The sequence below is a fragment of the Miscanthus floridulus genome, chromosome 1, assembly GCF_019320115.1.
Source record: "Miscanthus floridulus cultivar M001 chromosome 1, ASM1932011v1, whole genome shotgun sequence".
NCBI lineage: Eukaryota > Viridiplantae > Streptophyta > Magnoliopsida > Poales > Poaceae > Miscanthus > Miscanthus floridulus.
The window spans coordinates 38,306,592-38,324,033 of NC_089580.1; the positions used below are offsets into that span (position 1 = coordinate 38,306,592).

Sequence of the window (17,442 nt, forward strand, 5' to 3'; positions counted from 1 at the left end):
AACCAGAACATTCTCAAGTTGATCAAAGTATTGCTCAAAAGCTACTTAAGGAGTCAACACATATGAGAATGACATACATGAGATCTTCATACATGGTAGAAGTTCAAATATAAGGTCCATGACTGCTCAAATAACACAAAGCATAAAAGTTCAAACACATGGTTCACACATGAGTCATACTGACATAACTAAAAATACACATGACTTCACACATTAGTCATAATTTTCAGGTTGTCTTCTTTTTCCTTGGCATCAGCTTCTTTGCAATTGTATTCTTCATTGTTTTTCCCTGAGTCTTGCTTGGAGTACTTGTGCCTTGTTTGCAATTTCACACATGTGTTTCTCTTGTAGCTTCTTCTGCAATTCTTTAGGGCCCATGTTGGGAGTCTTCTTAAGGTGGTGAATAGCCTTTGATGCTACCCAGCAACTTGTTGGAGTGGTGGTCTTCCTCCTCGCACTAGAAGTGCATGTATGCCGAGAAATCAAACATGTGACCTGCAAAATACCAATGAATTAGATATTGACCATCAACAAAAAAAAAGAGAAAAATGTTAGCCACTAGTTAAACACCTTAATGGTTGCCCCATCAGGTTGCCTCCTTTCAACAATATGCCACGGGCAACCTTCTGTATTGCAATCCCCAATGTACCATTGTGGCTCAGATTTCACTATGTGCAGCTTGAACTCCTCATTTATTGCAAACAGCCTCATAGCCAATCTAAATTCTTTCATGTTAGGGTACACAGTGCCAATGCCCATACAAGGGTTGTTTGGGTCATAAACTAAGATTCTCTCCCCTGGCACATGATCGTCAACAGGAATGGTAGCCCCAGCTGTGTCAATCTCCTCCTCAATAGTGGCATTCCTATTTTTAGGCCCGTTTTCCATCTCTGTAGAAGCCTGCTGCTCTTGAGATCGATGTTCATCATCCTCGGTTCTCAAACCCAACAGACAAAATAATTGATCCTCATCAATTATTTCTTGCCTGCCCTACACATGACTTCACACATTAGTCATAATTTCAGGTGGTCTTCTTTTTCCTTGGCATCAGCTTCTTTGCAATTGTATTCTTCATTGTTTTTCCCTGGGTCCTGCTGGGAGTACTTGTGTCTTGTTTGCAATTTCACACTTGTGTTTCTCTTGTAGCTTCTTCTGCAATTCTTTAGGGCCCATGTTGGGAGTCTTAAGGTGGTGAATAGCCTTTGATGCTACCCAGCAACTCGTTGGAGTGGTGGTCTTCCTCCTTGCACTAGAAGTGCATGTATGCCAAGAAATCAAACATGTGACCTACAAAATACCAATGAGTTAGATATTGACCAACAACAAAAAAAAAAGAGAAAAAATGTTAGCCACTAGTTAAACACCTTAAGGGCACGTTCGTTTCACACGGAATGGAGTGCTGAAACGGATCCGGCCAGGAACGTTGATGTATTTTATACGGGCCAACAAACACCAGGAAGCGTTCTGGCCGGGAATCAGCCTAAACGAATGGGCCCTAATGGTTGCCCCATCAGGTTGCCTCCTTCCAACAATATGCCACGGGCAACCTTCTGTATTGCAATCCCCAATGTACCATTGTGGCTCAGATTTCACTATGTGCAGCTTGAGCTCCTCATTTATTGCAAACAGCCTCATAGTCAATCTAAATTCTTTCATGTTAGGGTACACAGTGCCAATGTCCATACAAGGGTTGTTTGGGTCATAGACTAAGATTCTCTCCCCCGGCACATGATCGTCACACAGGAATGATAGCCCCAGCTATGTCAATCTCCTCCTCAGTAGTGGCATTCCTATTTTCAGACCCGTTTTCCATCTCTGTAGAAGCCTGCTGCTCTTGAGATCGATGTTCATCATCCTCGGTTCTCAAACCCAACAGACAAAATAATTGATCCTCATCAATTATTTCTTGCCTGCCCTCATCCTCTTCATCATTTGTGTCAACAATCTGCATGTTGTCCCATTCAACACCTCCATGATATTTCTATAGCCAATGCATTGCCACTAACATCACCACATCCATGGTCTACAGCCTTTGTATTGTCACCAACATCACAATTATCTGCTACAGTATCTATTCTAAGCTCAGGCTCCACATCGAGCCTGGATAAAAGCGAATGCAAGAAATATAGTTAAAATTGTATTCGAACAACTCTATCAGCGTTTCAAACTATGTTCGAGGACTACAAATATAAGAGAGAGAGTGCATACTGAGGCATTAGATCACTCCAACTGCAATCCGTGGGGGCGGCGCAAGCTTAGGGGATGCGTCGGCCTGGCCCACGGCCTAGGGCGGAGCTAAGGCGGGAGGCGGCACCTAGCCTGGGGCGGCGGCACCTGGATGGCCGGGCGGAGGCGGGAGGTGGCACTTGGATGGCCGGACGGAGGTGGGACGTGGCACCTGGTGCGCCAATCCGTTTTGACACGAACGGGGAACGGTGACTATCGTATAAGGAGAAAGCAGGCAGAGGTAGAAGTGGAAGGATGTGTCTTCTTCTTTTTTTCACGAATTAAAACTACCTAAAATATATTTCAGCGGGTTACACTAGTCTCATAATGGCAAACGAGTGAAATCACTTTGCGGGATGATAAAAATGTAAAACTAATTTTTGATGATGGGTGAAATGCCAAAGTCTCGGGCGAAGGAGAGGCCCCTGTTGTCTCTACTCTCCCTGGGGCCTGGGGTTTTCGGAGTTCAGATCGCTTCGCCCCGCTACACTTCGTCGAGGAATAAAGCGGCGGAGCGGAACGAGGTAGGGAGTTTTTTTTTTTGAGAAATACGAGGTACGGAGGTAGTATAGCTTCTCCGCGAAGCTGGGCCAGCCCAATAAGATACCGGGCCAGAATATGGTACGAAGACGAGCGAAACAGATGGGTGCATCGGCCCAGTAGAGCATACTCTCTGAAAGGCCCGGTTTGCTAGTGCTGGCCCTGGCCCAGAGTAATCAAATGGAAATTTTAGGAGAAGATTTATTTGGAGCGAAATTGCATGCACCGTGAATCCATCAATCCTTTCCTTTTAAAAAAGATCCATCTTCCCCAATCCAGGTCTCTGACTGTTCCAGTCAGAATCTAACTGAATTCAGGATTAATAAAAAAAAACTAAAAAAAGACGCTTCAGGTTCAAGAACAAGGTTATGTGATGTACTCGTACGTCACTGAAAGGTTGGTTAGTAGTAGTCGTCGTCGTTAAAGAAGCAGGTCATGTTCGTTTGGCTGAAGAGTCACGACTGAAAGTACCGTTGACTGATTTATTATGAGAGAAAAATACTGTTTGCTGGCTAAAAAAGTACGGCTTATAAGCCAAGCGAACAGAGCGAGGGAATATGTGTTGTGCCAGACAGTCACTCAGACAGGCAGACAGCCAATTGCTCAGCATCGGTGTTGTTCAGAATTCACATAAGCACTGCAGGCAGAATAACATATTTAGAGCTCTGCTCTGTCCTGATTGCTGCCAGTTAAGGAGCAACAAGGAATAAAGTAGGTCTAATGATTTCTAGGAATCATGGATTACTTTACATATTATTTGGATCGATCATTGTGCACTAGTACTCCACTAGCGTGCTGCTTTCCGCTTCGTTTTTTTTATTTTCAAGTTGGGAGGGCCTAGGTAGCTGCAGAGGCCATCCTCGTTGATATTGGAGGTCCGCGCTTGATATGCGTAAATAAAAAATAATTAAATGAATTATTATGTTCATTCAAAGTCAGATAAGATTGTCAAATCGGAAATTTGGGAGTCAGAGGCCGGATAGATGCGATACGACGGCCACCTCGCTCAGAATGAGTTCGGGAAACAAAGTCGACTCTTACAAAATTCAGCACCTGTTAAGTACAATACCAGCCAGTACAATTATGCAAGGGACTATAACGACATCTGGATATGTTAACAGCGTTATTCTACTAATCTTCTCAGCATCATCAGACAGGGAATGATACAAGAGTACGTGACGGCAGTTTATTTACTGCTCGTTCTAATTGTCCATGCGGTGTGAGAACATGAGCTGACCAGGATTATATTATCCTACTATAAACACAGTCATCGCTATCGATCCACGCGTGGGTTAATTCAACAGCTGAACATCAGCGCCCGTTAAATTTGAAATTTTCTTAATTTTGTAGTCGAATAACAAATCAAGTGTCGATCATGCATCTCAAGTCTACTCTATCATGTTTGATATTTAATGCCACGAGAAGAAGCCGCAAGTCAACTACTAGAACTTAGAGGGTATTTGGCACGACTCCTCTTAAGGAACTCCTTTAGAAGAGTCAGAGCCGTTTTGGAGGAACCTTAATTTATGGCTTCTAAAATACGATTCTGGCTCCTGTTACTTTTTCCTGAAAAATGACTAAGGGCTTTGCAAGGCTGCTCTATAGAAGCGAGAGCTGAAGCCTGGAGGAGCCGTGCCATACATCCGTTGACTTTGTAACCAATGCATCCTATAAATAGCATACAATCCTCCCTCACTGTAGCGTATCATCATCACGCAGCAGGCGGCAGTCCGACGAGCATTTCCTGCCGATGAAGAGGCTCACGTTCGGACAGCAGGAGCCGGAGCCGGGTGTCATCAGCGTGGCCCAGGGGGTCATGCTGCTGCTCGCGCGCAGCGGCAGCGGCGGCGGCGGCGGCGAGCCGTCGGCGTCGCCGCTCGTGTTCGAGTGCAAGACGTGCAGCCGCCGGTTCCCGTCGTTTCAGGCGCTGGGCGGGCACCGCGCGAGCCACAAGCGCCCGCGGGCGGCCGAGGCGGCAGCACCGGCCAAGGCGCGCGCGCACGGCTGCGCGGTGTGCGGCGTCGAGTTCGCGCTCGGGCAGGCGCTGGGAGGCCACATGAGGCGCCACCGCGCCGTGACCGACGGCGAGGAGAGCGGCGGCGCCGCTAGCGCCCACGGGCTGGACCTGGACGACGCCGAGGCGAAACCGGAGGAAGCGAGAGGCCTGCTGGGCTTGGACCTCAACATTGCCCCGTCATGACGGAGCATTTTGGGATTTCGTGTTCAATTCGTTTTTTGTTCTGGTTTTTGCAATTCCGGCGTTCTTTTGTACAAAATCACAGTACGACTACGACTGCGACATGATTGATTTACTTTGTATTCCCTCGATTGAAAAAAAGATTGATCTGTAAAAAAACAACTATGTAATGTAACTTTTGTTATGCAATTTTGTAGTCAAATAACAAAATCATAGTACAAGATACTGCAACTATGTAATATAACTTTTATTGTAAAAAAAGCACACAACACTTCAGCGTGTATGTGTACAATGATGGAAAAAAAACTCACCGCATCCCAAGATGACGCACCTAGACAAAGAGTTCACCGGCGTGATTTAGGGCCTCCGAGGTTAGAGCTCAGCATTTAGGAGCTTTTTATAGCTGTCAAACATAAAAAGGGGTTTCTAGAGAGTTCATCAAATTAGAGGCAGTGACGATTTAGGGCTTCCTAAGTTAGAGCTCAGCGTTTAGAGGGTTTCTATGGCTATCGAACACAAAAAGGGGTTCTAACAAGACCATCAAATTAGAGGCGGTGAATGTCGAGACGACGGCGAAAGAGTGAGAGGTTAACTGCTGGACAAGAGGGAGAAGATATCTTGAGTTTAACAACGGCGGCAACAACGGTGATGGTCTAGTGATGACAGAATCGACGATGGCAAGGGAGGGCGGCAGGGCGAGATGCCAAGGAGCAAGAGAAGACGCAGTTGACTCACACACCATAGCTGTATTTAAAAAAAACATAGTACTACTCCTTTCATCCAGTGAACAATGTAACTATGGAATTTGTGCAAGTTAAACTAGCTTTACTTTAACCAAATCTATAGTAAATATATAAATAAACTTTACTCTCCAACTAAATTTATTATGAAAAGTATATTGCAGAATTAATCTATAGTAAATGCTTGCACTTTTTTATATAAGTTTGATCAAACTTCAAATTGTTTGACCGAAAAATAATATCTGGAGTTGCATCTTTTGTCAATAAGAATTGCATCTTTTGTGGATAGAGAGAACCATATAACTGAAACAGAATATATGGAGTTGTAGCGTCCACGAGATCAAACCAACCCCACCCAGTTGTATCCACGCTCGTGGTTATCAAGAGCAGAGTTTCCACAATATAGCAAGTAATTGTTCTGACTTAACACCCATTTGTCCAAATCACAACAATTGCAATAACTCAAGAAGCACAAGGAGAGAGTAGCTGCCAAAGAATAAAATGATGAAAATTACATGCGCGAAAACGCCACTATCTTGCCGTGACAACTGTTCAGGAGCCGCAGCAAGCTGATTTCTGTGCCGCTGCTGCATCAGCTTCCCCTTCAGCCTTGATCTTGATAGTTCGATCCTGCAAACACGCAAGCTAAGGAACTGTGGAAGACAAAGCAGAAGTGTCAAAGGATCAAAGCTATGAAAAGGGTTGCACCTCAGGCTTGGAATCAGTCTCTGAAAGTCTCTGTTTGATATCCCTTGCTATCGAAAAGAAAACCTGCTCGACATTCAGGTTTGTCTTTGCACTCTGCAGCAAATAATAAAAAACAAATTATGCATCAGTTATGGTACAAGAAAGGAATGGCATAGGCAGAAGTTGTCATTTTCACTAACCGTTTCAAAGAACTTTATCCCATATTCGTCAGCGAGAGCTTGCCCCTTTGAAGTGGGCACAGCCTTTACGAAAGAAAAATGAGCATGTAAGAAATAAACGTTATTATTAAAAGTATAAAGTTTAAGAGATCAAATAAGAGTACAAAATAGATAAATTGTGTACCCGTTTACTTTCATCCATATCAGCTTTATTCCCCACCAGAACTTTGTTCACATTATCCGAAGCGTGTTGCTCAATGTTTCTGATCCAATTTCTTATGTCTGCAAGTCAGCACCAATGACAGTATTAGAATTCAGAAATCGAATCTGAACTGATTTAAGAAAAAACATTTAAGTACAAGGGTCAGTACTATTGAAAGATGACTCGTCTGTGACATCGTACACAAGTAAAATGCCCATTGCTCCCCTGTAGTAGGCTGCAAAGAAGAATTGCACAATCACAACTTCATCGTTATAAAAAAAACACAAACTTCAGCCATACAGTGTTTGGAAACGAATCATATTTGCTAAAAGGTAAACAAGAATACCAGTTGTAATAGTGCGGAAACGTTCTTGGCCTGCAGTATCCCAGATCTGCAACTTAATCCGTTTGCCATCCAACTCGACAGTCCTTATCTTGAAGTCAATACTGTTTTCAAAATTCAATGGGTAATAATAAGTCCATACAAACTTTTGCATGTAACTTAATAATTCCTCAATACATAATAATTCCTCTACATACCCAATAGTGGTAATGAAGCTAGTGGTGAATGATCCATCTGAAAACCGTAACAGGAGACAACTTTTTCCAACACCTACATAAGTACAAAAAAAATTGTGATTGAAATATCAGCTGGGTATACTTCCCAAATACATCGGTTGGAAATACTCAACAACAACAACAACAACAACATAGCCTTTCAGTCCCAAGCAAGTTGGGGTAGGCTAGAGTTGAAACCCACCAACAGCCCCAAGTCACGGTTCAGGCACTTCAATAGCTGCTTTCCAAGTACTCCTATTCAAACATAGATCTCTAGGTATATCCCAAGCTTTCAAATCTCTTTTTATTGCCTCCCCCCATGTCAATTTCGGTCTTCCTCTATCTCTCCTCATATTATTAGCTTGGCTTAGGACTCCACAATGCACTGGTGCCTCTGGAGGTCTCCTTTCCTCTACCTCTCCTCATATAGGCTGGAAATACTCAATGACCTTTCCTCTACCTCTCCTCATATAGGTTGGAAATACTCAATGACTCTAATTTAGGCAACTGAAGAAACAATGCTGATATGAGATTGGGGCTTTGGTAGGTACACAGAGCAAGATTAGTGACAAGCAAAGCTACATATAGCTTCGTGTCTCAGTTTAAATCAAGAGCATACAGCACCACAAAAAAATACTGGTCAGAGGAAAATTATATGTGCCCCCACTTGTAGACTTCTGTCAATGGGGAGACATTTTCTCTGGTAAGGAGAACATCAACATACTCATATATTGGAAATGCAAAACAAGGCCAAATAGTGCCAAGCCTTTAATTCACCTTTTTCTATTAAGGAAAAAACTTCTGATTAACTTTTATGCTGTACAATTAGTTAATTTCAACTTCCAACTTGACGTATTTCAAGTTTATATCTTTGTAAGTATTTAATGACTGAGGCCACGCATGTGAAGCCCAACAACTCCCTAATCTTGACTCTCAAGCCCTTTATATGGATTGCTGGAATAACTCGATGCCCTATCTTGATATGCTTATTATGTTGCAGCAGTTAAATTGTCAATTTGACATCAGATCAAAAATAATGTCAACTATCAAAGCCACCCAAGCTGAACCATAGAGATATGCCCACTGATCACCAAACGTAACAAGCAGAGGAAGTCAGTGAATTTCAAAGATTTATGTTCCACTTGCACATACTAGTGGCGTGTGCAATTGCTGAGAATAAGAAGCTTTGACAGTGCTTGAGGAATGGAAGTCTCCAAAAGCCCAAGAGATTATTCCTGAATTCTGGATGCATAGTGATCAATATACCTACACCAACAATTAAATCTCCACACCTATTTTCGAAGTGTAACAATATTAAGTGTATATTGCGCAGTGCAAGTAGGAGCACAATCACTAGAGAGATATTTTGCAAGTATTTAGTGACATGACATGCATCTGCAGCCCAACAACTCCTTAATCTCAAGCAAACAGAGCCCTTGGTATGGATTGTAACTCGATGCCCTATCTTGGTGTGCTTATTCGATTGCATCTATTAATTTGACAAATATAAATAATAATAACCTGAACTATCAGCCTACCAAAGCCACCCAACCTAAACAATAGAGAGATGCACCCACTGACCAACAAATGTAACAAGTAGAGAAAGTCAGGGAGATGCAAACTTGCAAAGATCTATGCTCCACTGCACATACTAGCTGTGGGTGCAATTGCTGAGAATAATAAAGAAGCTTTGACAGTGCTTGTGGAATGAACATCCTGAAAAGCCAAGAGATTGTTCCTGAATTCTGGATACAGGTAACCAATCTAACTACACCGACAATTAAATCTCTGCACCTATTTTCAAAGTGTAACAATATTAAGTGTATATTGCGCAGCGCAAGTAGGAACACGATCACTCCAAAAAGTATGTTACAGTTACACAATCGACAAACCAAGTGCCCTCAAGTGGTTAGATACTTTAGATTCATTCACCCATTCACATTTTGCAGTAACATCAACAGAGAGATCGAATTAGGAACCAGATCCCAATTGAGACTACAAATTACGCAAAATACGCCAGGATGACCCCGACGCCACCAAATCTCGCGTAGATCGAGAGAGAGGAAATAGAGAGGCTGAGAGGACCAATGAACTCACCGCTGTCTCCGATGAGGAGGAGTTTGATGAGGTAGTCGTAGTCGGCTCGAGCCCTCGCCGGCGGCGCTGCCATCACGCTTTACCACCCAATCCCTAGCACCCCCACGGAACCAGATCAGATCGGAAACGCAAACCGACACTAGCACGGGGCGGAATGGCGAGCCGAACCAAGCGGAGCGGCCTCGGTGCGGGGGGCGGGTGACCTCTCGGCGTCGTGTCGCCTCACGGTCACAGGGCCGCGGAGGCAGGTAGGCGGTGGAGCGGGAGGCCGAGGCGTCGCGGTAACGGAGACGGGGCGGAGCACCAGGTTGCCTGGCCCTGGCTCGATCGGAGGAAGGGGATGGACGCGCTCCCGTGGGGTGGTGGTGGAATTGGTCTGCTTTGGCCTTTGGACTTTTTTTGGGGAAAATTACAGGCGTCCACCAGGCGTACTGTTGGGTCGTGCTCCGGCCCATGTTGGCCCAGTTACTTGTTAGGTACAGTGGCCGTTTAGTACTTGAGTTCGGCCTAAATTTATGGGAAATCAAGCCCACGCATTGGCAATGGACTGGGTACGGTGTAGGTAGAGACCCACCCGGAACCCGGTGTTTGCAATAACCAGACTGGTCCATCTATGACTGTACCAATTTTACACCTACTTTTCCATCTAAATATAAGCAATAGGAAATGACAAAAGTATAGCAAAATCTCACAAATTTCACAGATCATAGCTCATGCGTAAGACATGAACTTATGAACACGACTACATGACATGAGTTGATTACTTGTAGTTCAATGATCAAAACATCTTCAGGGTCACACGACTAGTATAAAACAAGGACTCAAGTATATCACCATTGAAAACACACACACACACACACACACAAAGGGCACAAGAAAAGTGCATTATTTCGAGTGCTCGATACATAGGCGCATGGTAAAATTTTATATCCGCACCTTGCCACAATATTGCTGCAAACACCGACCCTGGTAGACTCATGGCCATGATTTTATAATCATACCCTCATCCATAAGATATGAAATTCACTGCTACCCGAATCGGCATTCCTAATTTAGGGCCACCACTACTATAGATTTGGACATCACTGTCAGCCTCATCAATGCCGAATTTGTGAGAACCGACAGTGATGTACCTTCATTGCCGGTTCTGAGCTTAAAAATGAGAAAATGATTAGGGCTGGGATAAACCGGCAGTGAAGAACCACATCACTGTCAGTTTGTGGCTTGCACCGACAGTGAGTTGGCGGTCATTTATCACTACCAGTTCTAACCAAGAGCCGATAGTGATTTAGTGTTATCATTGTCGGTTCGAGCCAATAACCGACGATGATAAAATAGCAGTATAAAAAGCTGGTGCTGTCCTCTCCTTCCTCCTCTCTTCCATCCTGAGCATAGATGTGTGCTTTTGGGCTCCTCCTTCCATTGTTGCGGCTGCTTTTCACCGTGAAGCTAGCTCTTGGATTTGGAAGAATGGCTTGATCTTTTTGCTTTAAGGTTAGTAACAAGTATCCACTCCTTTGATTTTGTAGCTTAATTAGTGTTGTTTTGATGGCTACATTGCTTGATTCTCATTCTAGTTCTTTCTCCATTCTAGATAGGACTTTTTCAATTAGACTTTGTGTAAGGCTTCCAAACAAATTGTGGTGAATCCATCATCCAAAAGGTTGGTGTCTTTGAACACATTTAAAATCCTAGCTAATTATATGGTGGTCAAGATCATTGTTAGTATGTGATGCTATAATTAGTTCTCGATAAGAATAGAGTAGATTCTTTTACAATTTTGACGAGCAAATTAATCCATGTGTCACCTACCAACATATTGTTTGGAGCTACATTGTTGTTCATGGTCATATCTCCAATTTTAGCCTTTTTTTAAAAATTAGTGTCTCCATTTTTATGTGGCATCGAGTAGAATAATTGTTCTTCATTATTGTGCAATAATTGTTTTTTATGGGGCTACGATTTTCAATTTATATGGTCGGGGCTACCAATTTTAATTTTCCAATAATTAGTGTACAATAATATTTTTCAAAAATGTGGTGACTAAATTAAATAAGTGTAGAATAAATGGTACTTTGAGCTACAATTGTTGTTTATGAAGCTCGACTTCGTATTATTTCTCTATAATTATTGTCTTAATATTTTTTGTGTAGAGATGGATCGATAGTGGATGTATCTGTTCCGAACGGACAAACGGTATATGCATGGCGTCAGCCAGTTTATCACTAATGCCAAAGCCCAAGCTAGGAATGGGAACCCTGTCTTGTGCCCATGCAAAGATTGTATGAATCAAAGAAAATGGGTTCAAATTGAGTCTGTACGAATATATTTGATTACCAGGGGGTTCATGCCAAACTATACGATATGGACTATGCATTACGAGGTTGGTGTGAATGTTCTGTAGGAAAACAATGATGATGTGGCCATGCCTGACGTAACCATCCATGATGCTGACGAGGAACCCGGTGTCAACACGGAACCTATAACCACAGTTAATGATATGTTTAGGAACACGCTAGCTGATGACACCGAGGATAACGATGCTATTTCTCAGCTGCTACGTAATATAGAGACCGGATGTCTTAGTGAAAGACAGCTGAGAAAGCTAGAGAAAATGAGACAAGATGGTGAAAGCTCTAGTTTGGTTTTGGATAATTGATGAAATCCTAAGTGCTAACCTACTTTATCAAGATGATTATGAGATAGGTAGCACTACTTTAAGTGATGAAGCAATGACAAAGATCATGATAATGGTGATGGCATGGTGATGGTTAAATGCTTAAACTTAGAAAAGAAGAAAGAAAAAAACAAAAGGCTCAAGGCAAAGGTATAAAATATAGGAGCCATTTTGTTTTAGTGATCAAGACACTTAGTGAGTGTGATCACATTTTGGATAGATAGCCGTATTATTAAGAGGAGTGAAACTCGTATCGAAATGCGGTTATCAAAGTGCCACTAGATGCTCTAAATCATTGCATATGCATTTAGGATCTAGTGGAGTGCTAACACCCTTGAAAACATTTGTGAAAATATGCTAACACATGTGCATAAGGTGATACACTTGGTGGTTGGCACATTGAAGCAAGGGTGAAGAAGTTAGAAGTGAAAACGAGTTGGTCGCGAAGACGCTGGCGTCGGTCAACTGACCGGACGCTGGGTCTAAAAGCACCGGACGCTGGCAGCGTGCGTCCGGTCAAATTGGTCGGTCGGCACAGTACCTAGGGTATTGCACTGGACGCTGGTCTAGGTCCGGTCAAAGTGGACCGGACGCGTCTGGTCGAAGAAATATGCCTCGGGGAGCTTACTGGAAACGATCGAACGCTGGGGCTTCAGCATCCGGTCAGTTTTGTCGGTGCGTCCGGTGTGTTTCGTAGCCATTGGAATCTGACGAACAGTGTTTTAAGCAAGTGACGCATGGCATCTATTGGGCGACCGGACGCTGAGTCCAGGGTCCGGTCAGTATGACCGGAGCGTCCGGTCAGAGCGCGTTTTGCCCAGTGAAGGGGTATAACGGCTCTATTTGATTTGGGCTTTATTTATAGCCCCATGGTCGGCTCAAGGTAGCTGTCTTGCACATTTTCATTGACATAGCAACCTTATGAGCTTAGCCAAAGTACTCCCACTCATCTCCATCATTGATCCATCATCATTGTGAGATTAGGAGAGAATCTAAGTGTATTGCTTGAGTGATTGCATCTAGTGGCACTTGGTATTCGTATTGCGCTGTGGATTTCACTTGTTTCTCTTGGTGGTTGCCATCACCTAGATAGTTGGAGCAGTGGTGGAGGATCGGCACGAGTTGGTGATTGTTCGTGGCCATCTCCGGTGATTGTAAGGGGAGTTGTACCTTCCCCGGTGGAGTGCCGAAAGGTAACTCTAGTAAATTGCTCGTGTCATTGAGTTACCTCACTTGTGGGTCGGTTCTTGCGGTGTGCTATAGTGTGGACGAGGTTTGTGAAACACCTCTTAGCTGCCGAACCACCAAGTATTGATCGACACAACGGGGACGTAGCGTGTTGGCAAGCACATGAACCTCGAGAGAAAATCGATTGTCTCTTGTCATTTGCATTCTCCTGGTGATTGGCTTGATCTTCATCTTGTGATTGGTTCATCCCCTACACGGCGGTATAATCACCCTACTTATTTGATTACATTCTTATAAACTAGTTGATACAAGCTCTTTAGTGTAATTAGAATTCAGAGCTTGCTTTATTGTTTACATTCATCTAGTTGAGCTCTTTAGAGTAGCAAGTTTGTGTGCCTAAGTAATCATTGCAACTAAAATTGTTGGATAAGTGGATTGCAACTCTTGTAGAGCTAGAGTAAGTTTGCATTACGCTATTTGTCATACTAATTAAATTGCTCTAGTTGATTTGTAGATTTTTAAATAGACTATTCATCTCTCTCTAGCCATATTAGGACCTTTCAAGTGGTATCAGAGCTGTGGTCACCGTTTGATTAAAGGCTTAACAACCTCGGTGTCAAATTATGGCTCAAGTTGTGTTCAACCATGTGGGGGGCAAACCACCGTTCTTTGATGGCACATGCTATGGTTATTGGAAAAGAAAGATGAGAATGTATCTTGGTTCAATCAATGATCAAGTATGGGAAGTGACTGAGAATGACTATGCTATCATTGATCCCGATGATCCAACCAATCAAGATAAGATCAACAAGCAATGCAATACAATGGCTCTCAACACCATATACAATGCCATTGATTCCAAGGTGTTTGAGCAAATCAAGGATTGTGATAGAGCAAATGAGGTGTGGAAGAGATTGGAGAAAATATATGAGGGCACACCAGTGATAAAGAGTGCCAAGTTGTATATCCTCAAGGATAAATTGACAAGCTTCAAGATAAAGGAAGATGAGAGCATTCTAGAGATGTTCCATCAATTGCAAGTCATTGTCAACGACTTGAAGATATTGGTAGAGAAGATCAAGGATGATGATGTCTCCCATCGATTCTTGATGTGCTTACCTCTAAGATTTGAGATGTTAAGATTGCTCATCATAAGAGGAGGATTGAAGGACATTACCCCCAACCAAGTACTAGGTGATGTCATGACACAAGAGACATACCGCGTGGAAAGGGAGGGGGTGACAAGGAGGACAAGAAGGAAGAAGAGGATAAGAAGAAGAAAAGCATAGCATTCAAGGCTAGTTCATCATCATACAAAAACAAGGGCAAGTCCAAGAAAGAATCAAGTGATGATGAAGATCTAAGTGATATTGATGATGAGGCTATGGCTCTCTTTGTGCGCAAGATGGGCAAGTTCATGAAGAAGGGCTATGGTGTAAGAAAGAGAAGAGATCACACCAAGAAGAAAGAGTATGTGAGAAGATGCTATAATTGCAAGAGCCCCGATCATGTAGTAGCAAATTATCCAACAGTAGTGCTAATGATGAGGATGAGAAGAAGAAGCATAAGGAGGATAAGAAAGAAAAGGAGAAGAAGGAAAAGAGAATGACCTTCCAAAAGAAGAAGAAGGGTGGAGGCTATGTAGTCACTTGGGATAGTGATGGCTCATCGGATAGTGATGACTCTAGTGATGATGGCAAGAAGTCTATCAAGAGAGCACTAGCAAGCATCGCCATCAACGACAAGCCCTCCATCTTCGACACTTTATCAACATGCTTCATGGCAAAGCCTACCAAGGTAAAATATGATGAGAGTGATAATAATGAATGTGAAAGTGACTCATATAGGAGTGATAATGATGATGAGGAGTACTCCAAGGAGGAGCTCTTGGACATGTGTGAGCAAGTGCATGCTTGCAACGAGATAAAGAGAAAGGAGTGCAAAGAATTACGCAAGAAAGTAAAATTTCTTAAGCAATCCTTTGATGAGCTCAATGCCACTCATGAGGGACTAATGGATGCCCATGAGAAGCTTGGCAAAGCTCACTCTAAGCTTGAAAAGGCTCACTCCTCTCTCATTGAGCAAGTCAAGAAGGAGGAAGCCAAGAAGGAGCAAGTGAAGTGATAGTAACATGTGATGTGGGACTAACATGTGATCTTATTGATGAATCTTTTCATGGACCCATTATTGTTGCTCCCACTAACACTTCTTGTAGCACAACCATTACCACTCCACCTATGAATGATACATCACTAATGGTGGAAAATGAAACCCTCAAGAAGGAGGTGAATGAGCTCACTTGTGCCTTAGGCAATGCCTATGGTGGAGATGCCTGCTTGCTAAAGTGCTTGGGTAGCCAAAGGTTTTCTCTCAACAAAGAGGGATTAGGCTATACCCCCAAGAAAGGTAAGGCAGCCTTTGTCACTCCCAAAGCTAGCTTTGTGAAGGGCAATGGTCGGTTTTGTAATAGATGCAAGTAAGTTGGGCATATAGAGCAAAATTACAAGACTAACAAGAACAAGCTACCTAATGTATCCTCAATCAAATTTGATTCTTGTTACATGCTTTATAAGGGTGCCAATGGTGTGAAGGCTAAGTTCATTGGTACACCAATTGTGGGCCCAAAGAAGAAGGCCATTTAGGTACTAAAGACCTTGGTGACTAACCTACAAGGACCAAAGCAAGTTTGGGTACCAAAAAAGAATTGATCTTCTTTTGTAGGTAAATTATAAAGCTGGAGGAAGGCATTGGGTGCTTGATAGTGGGTGCACACAACACATGACCGGTGATCCAAGAATGTTCAATTCAATCAATGAAAGTAAGAGCAATGGGATTGATAGTATCACATTTGGTGACAATGGCAAAGCAAGGTCAAAGGGCTTGGTAAGATTGCAATATTCAATGACTTGAGCATTTCTAATGTGCTACTAGTAGAGAGCTTGAACTTCAATCTATTATCGGTAGCCCAATTATGTGATCTTGGTTTCAAGTGCATATTTGGTGTGGATGATGTAGAGATCATAAGTGTAGATGGCTCTAACTTGATATTCAAAGGATTTAGATATGAGAATCTATACTTAGTTGATTTCAATGCTAGAGAAGCTCAATTGTCAACATATTTGATCACTAAGTCTAGTATGGGTTGGTTATGGCATAGAAGGCTTGGTCATGTTAGAATGAAACAATTGAACAAATTGATTAAGCATAACTTAGTTAGAGGCTTGAAAGATATCACATTTGAGAAGGATAAGTTATGTAGTGCATGTCAAGTCAGAAAACAAGTTGGTAATACACATCCTAAAAAGAGCATGATGAGCACATCTAAGGCATTTGAGTTGATACACATGGACTTGTTTGGACCAACCACATACACTAGCATTGGTGGAAATAAATATAGATTTGTGATTGTGGATGATTTCACTAGATACACATGGGTGTTCTTTCTTGTTGATAAGAATGATGTGTTTGCTACATTCAAATCATTTGTCAAAGGCATTCACAATAAGTTTGAAACAACAATAAAAAAAGTTAGAAGTGACAATGGTAGTGAATTCAAGAATACTAGAGTTGATGAGTTATGTGATGAATTTGGAATTAAACATCAATTCTCGACCAAGTATACTCCTCAATCAAATGGGCTAGTTGAAAGAAAGAATAGAACCTTGATTGATATGACAAGATCAATATTGAGTGAGTATAATATGAGTCATTCATTTTAGGCCAAAGCAATCAACACGGCTTGCTACTATAGCAACCAACTCTATTGTCACCCTATGATGGAGAAGACACCTTATGAGCTATTGAATGGAAGGAAGCCCAACATAGCATACTTCTGAGTCTTTGGTTGTAAATGCTATATATTGAAGAAAGGCACTAGATTAAGCAAGTTTGAAAAGAAATGTGATGAATGTTTCTTGTTTGGTTACTCCACTACTAGCAAGGCTTATAGAATTTGGAATTTGGCTAGTGGCACTCTTGAGGAGGTTCATAATGTGGAGTTTGATGAAACAAATGGTTCCCAAGAGGAAGATGAGAATCTAAATGATGTAAGAGGCACTCAATTGGTCAATGCAATGAAGAACATAGACATTAGTGAGTTAAGGCCTAGAGAGATGATTGATGTTGAAGATGACAAGAATCAAGTGCTCTCT

At 42.5% G+C, this 17,442-nt stretch overlaps 2 protein-coding genes across 3 annotated transcripts; one reads left to right on the plus strand and one right to left on the minus strand.

The window, feature by feature from the left end:
- Positions 1-4,516: 4,516 nt before the first annotated feature.
- LOC136479639 (zinc finger protein ZAT8-like) lies at positions 4,517-4,966 on the plus strand. The gene has a single exon (XM_066477435.1). The coding sequence runs from the start codon at positions 4,517-4,519 to the stop codon at positions 4,964-4,966; it is 450 nt and encodes a 149-aa protein (XP_066333532.1).
- A 1,077-nt stretch (positions 4,967-6,043) lies between these two features.
- LOC136479647 (ras-related protein RABE1c) lies at positions 6,044-9,796 on the minus strand. 2 transcript variants are annotated; one of them, XM_066477441.1, is made up of 9 exons: positions 9,595-9,796; positions 9,427-9,519; positions 7,312-7,384; positions 7,118-7,218; positions 6,941-7,006; positions 6,754-6,851; positions 6,591-6,653; positions 6,412-6,504; positions 6,044-6,333 (listed from the first exon to the last, which is right to left on the minus strand). In XM_066477441.1, the coding sequence occupies exons 2-9, from the start codon at positions 9,497-9,499 to the stop codon at positions 6,256-6,258; spliced, it is 645 nt and encodes a 214-aa protein (XP_066333538.1). In that variant the 5' UTR covers positions 9,500-9,519; positions 9,595-9,796; the 3' UTR covers positions 6,044-6,255. The 2 variants fall into 2 exon arrangements, with proteins under 2 accessions (XP_066333538.1, XP_066333541.1); XM_066477444.1 differs by having other exon boundaries at positions 9,630-9,792.
- Positions 9,797-17,442: the final 7,646 nt, after the last annotated feature.

Bases quoted from the DNA above. Each gene is read 5' to 3' on its own strand.
- LOC136479639 (XM_066477435.1), top strand. From the start codon at position 4,517: ATGAAGAGGCTCACGTTCGGACAGCAGGAGCCGGAGCCGGGTGTCATC.
- LOC136479647 (XM_066477441.1), bottom strand. From the start codon at position 9,499: ATGGCAGCGCCGCCGGCGAGGGCTCGAGCCGACTACGACTACCTCATC. The intron at 7,007-7,117 runs GTATTCTTGTTT...TCTTCTTTGCAG, and splicing joins TTTCCGCACTATTACAACTG to CCTACTACAGGGGAGCAATG. The intron at 6,654-6,753 runs GTACACAATTTA...TCTTTCGTAAAG, and splicing joins ATATGGATGAAAGTAAACGG to GCTGTGCCCACTTCAAAGGG.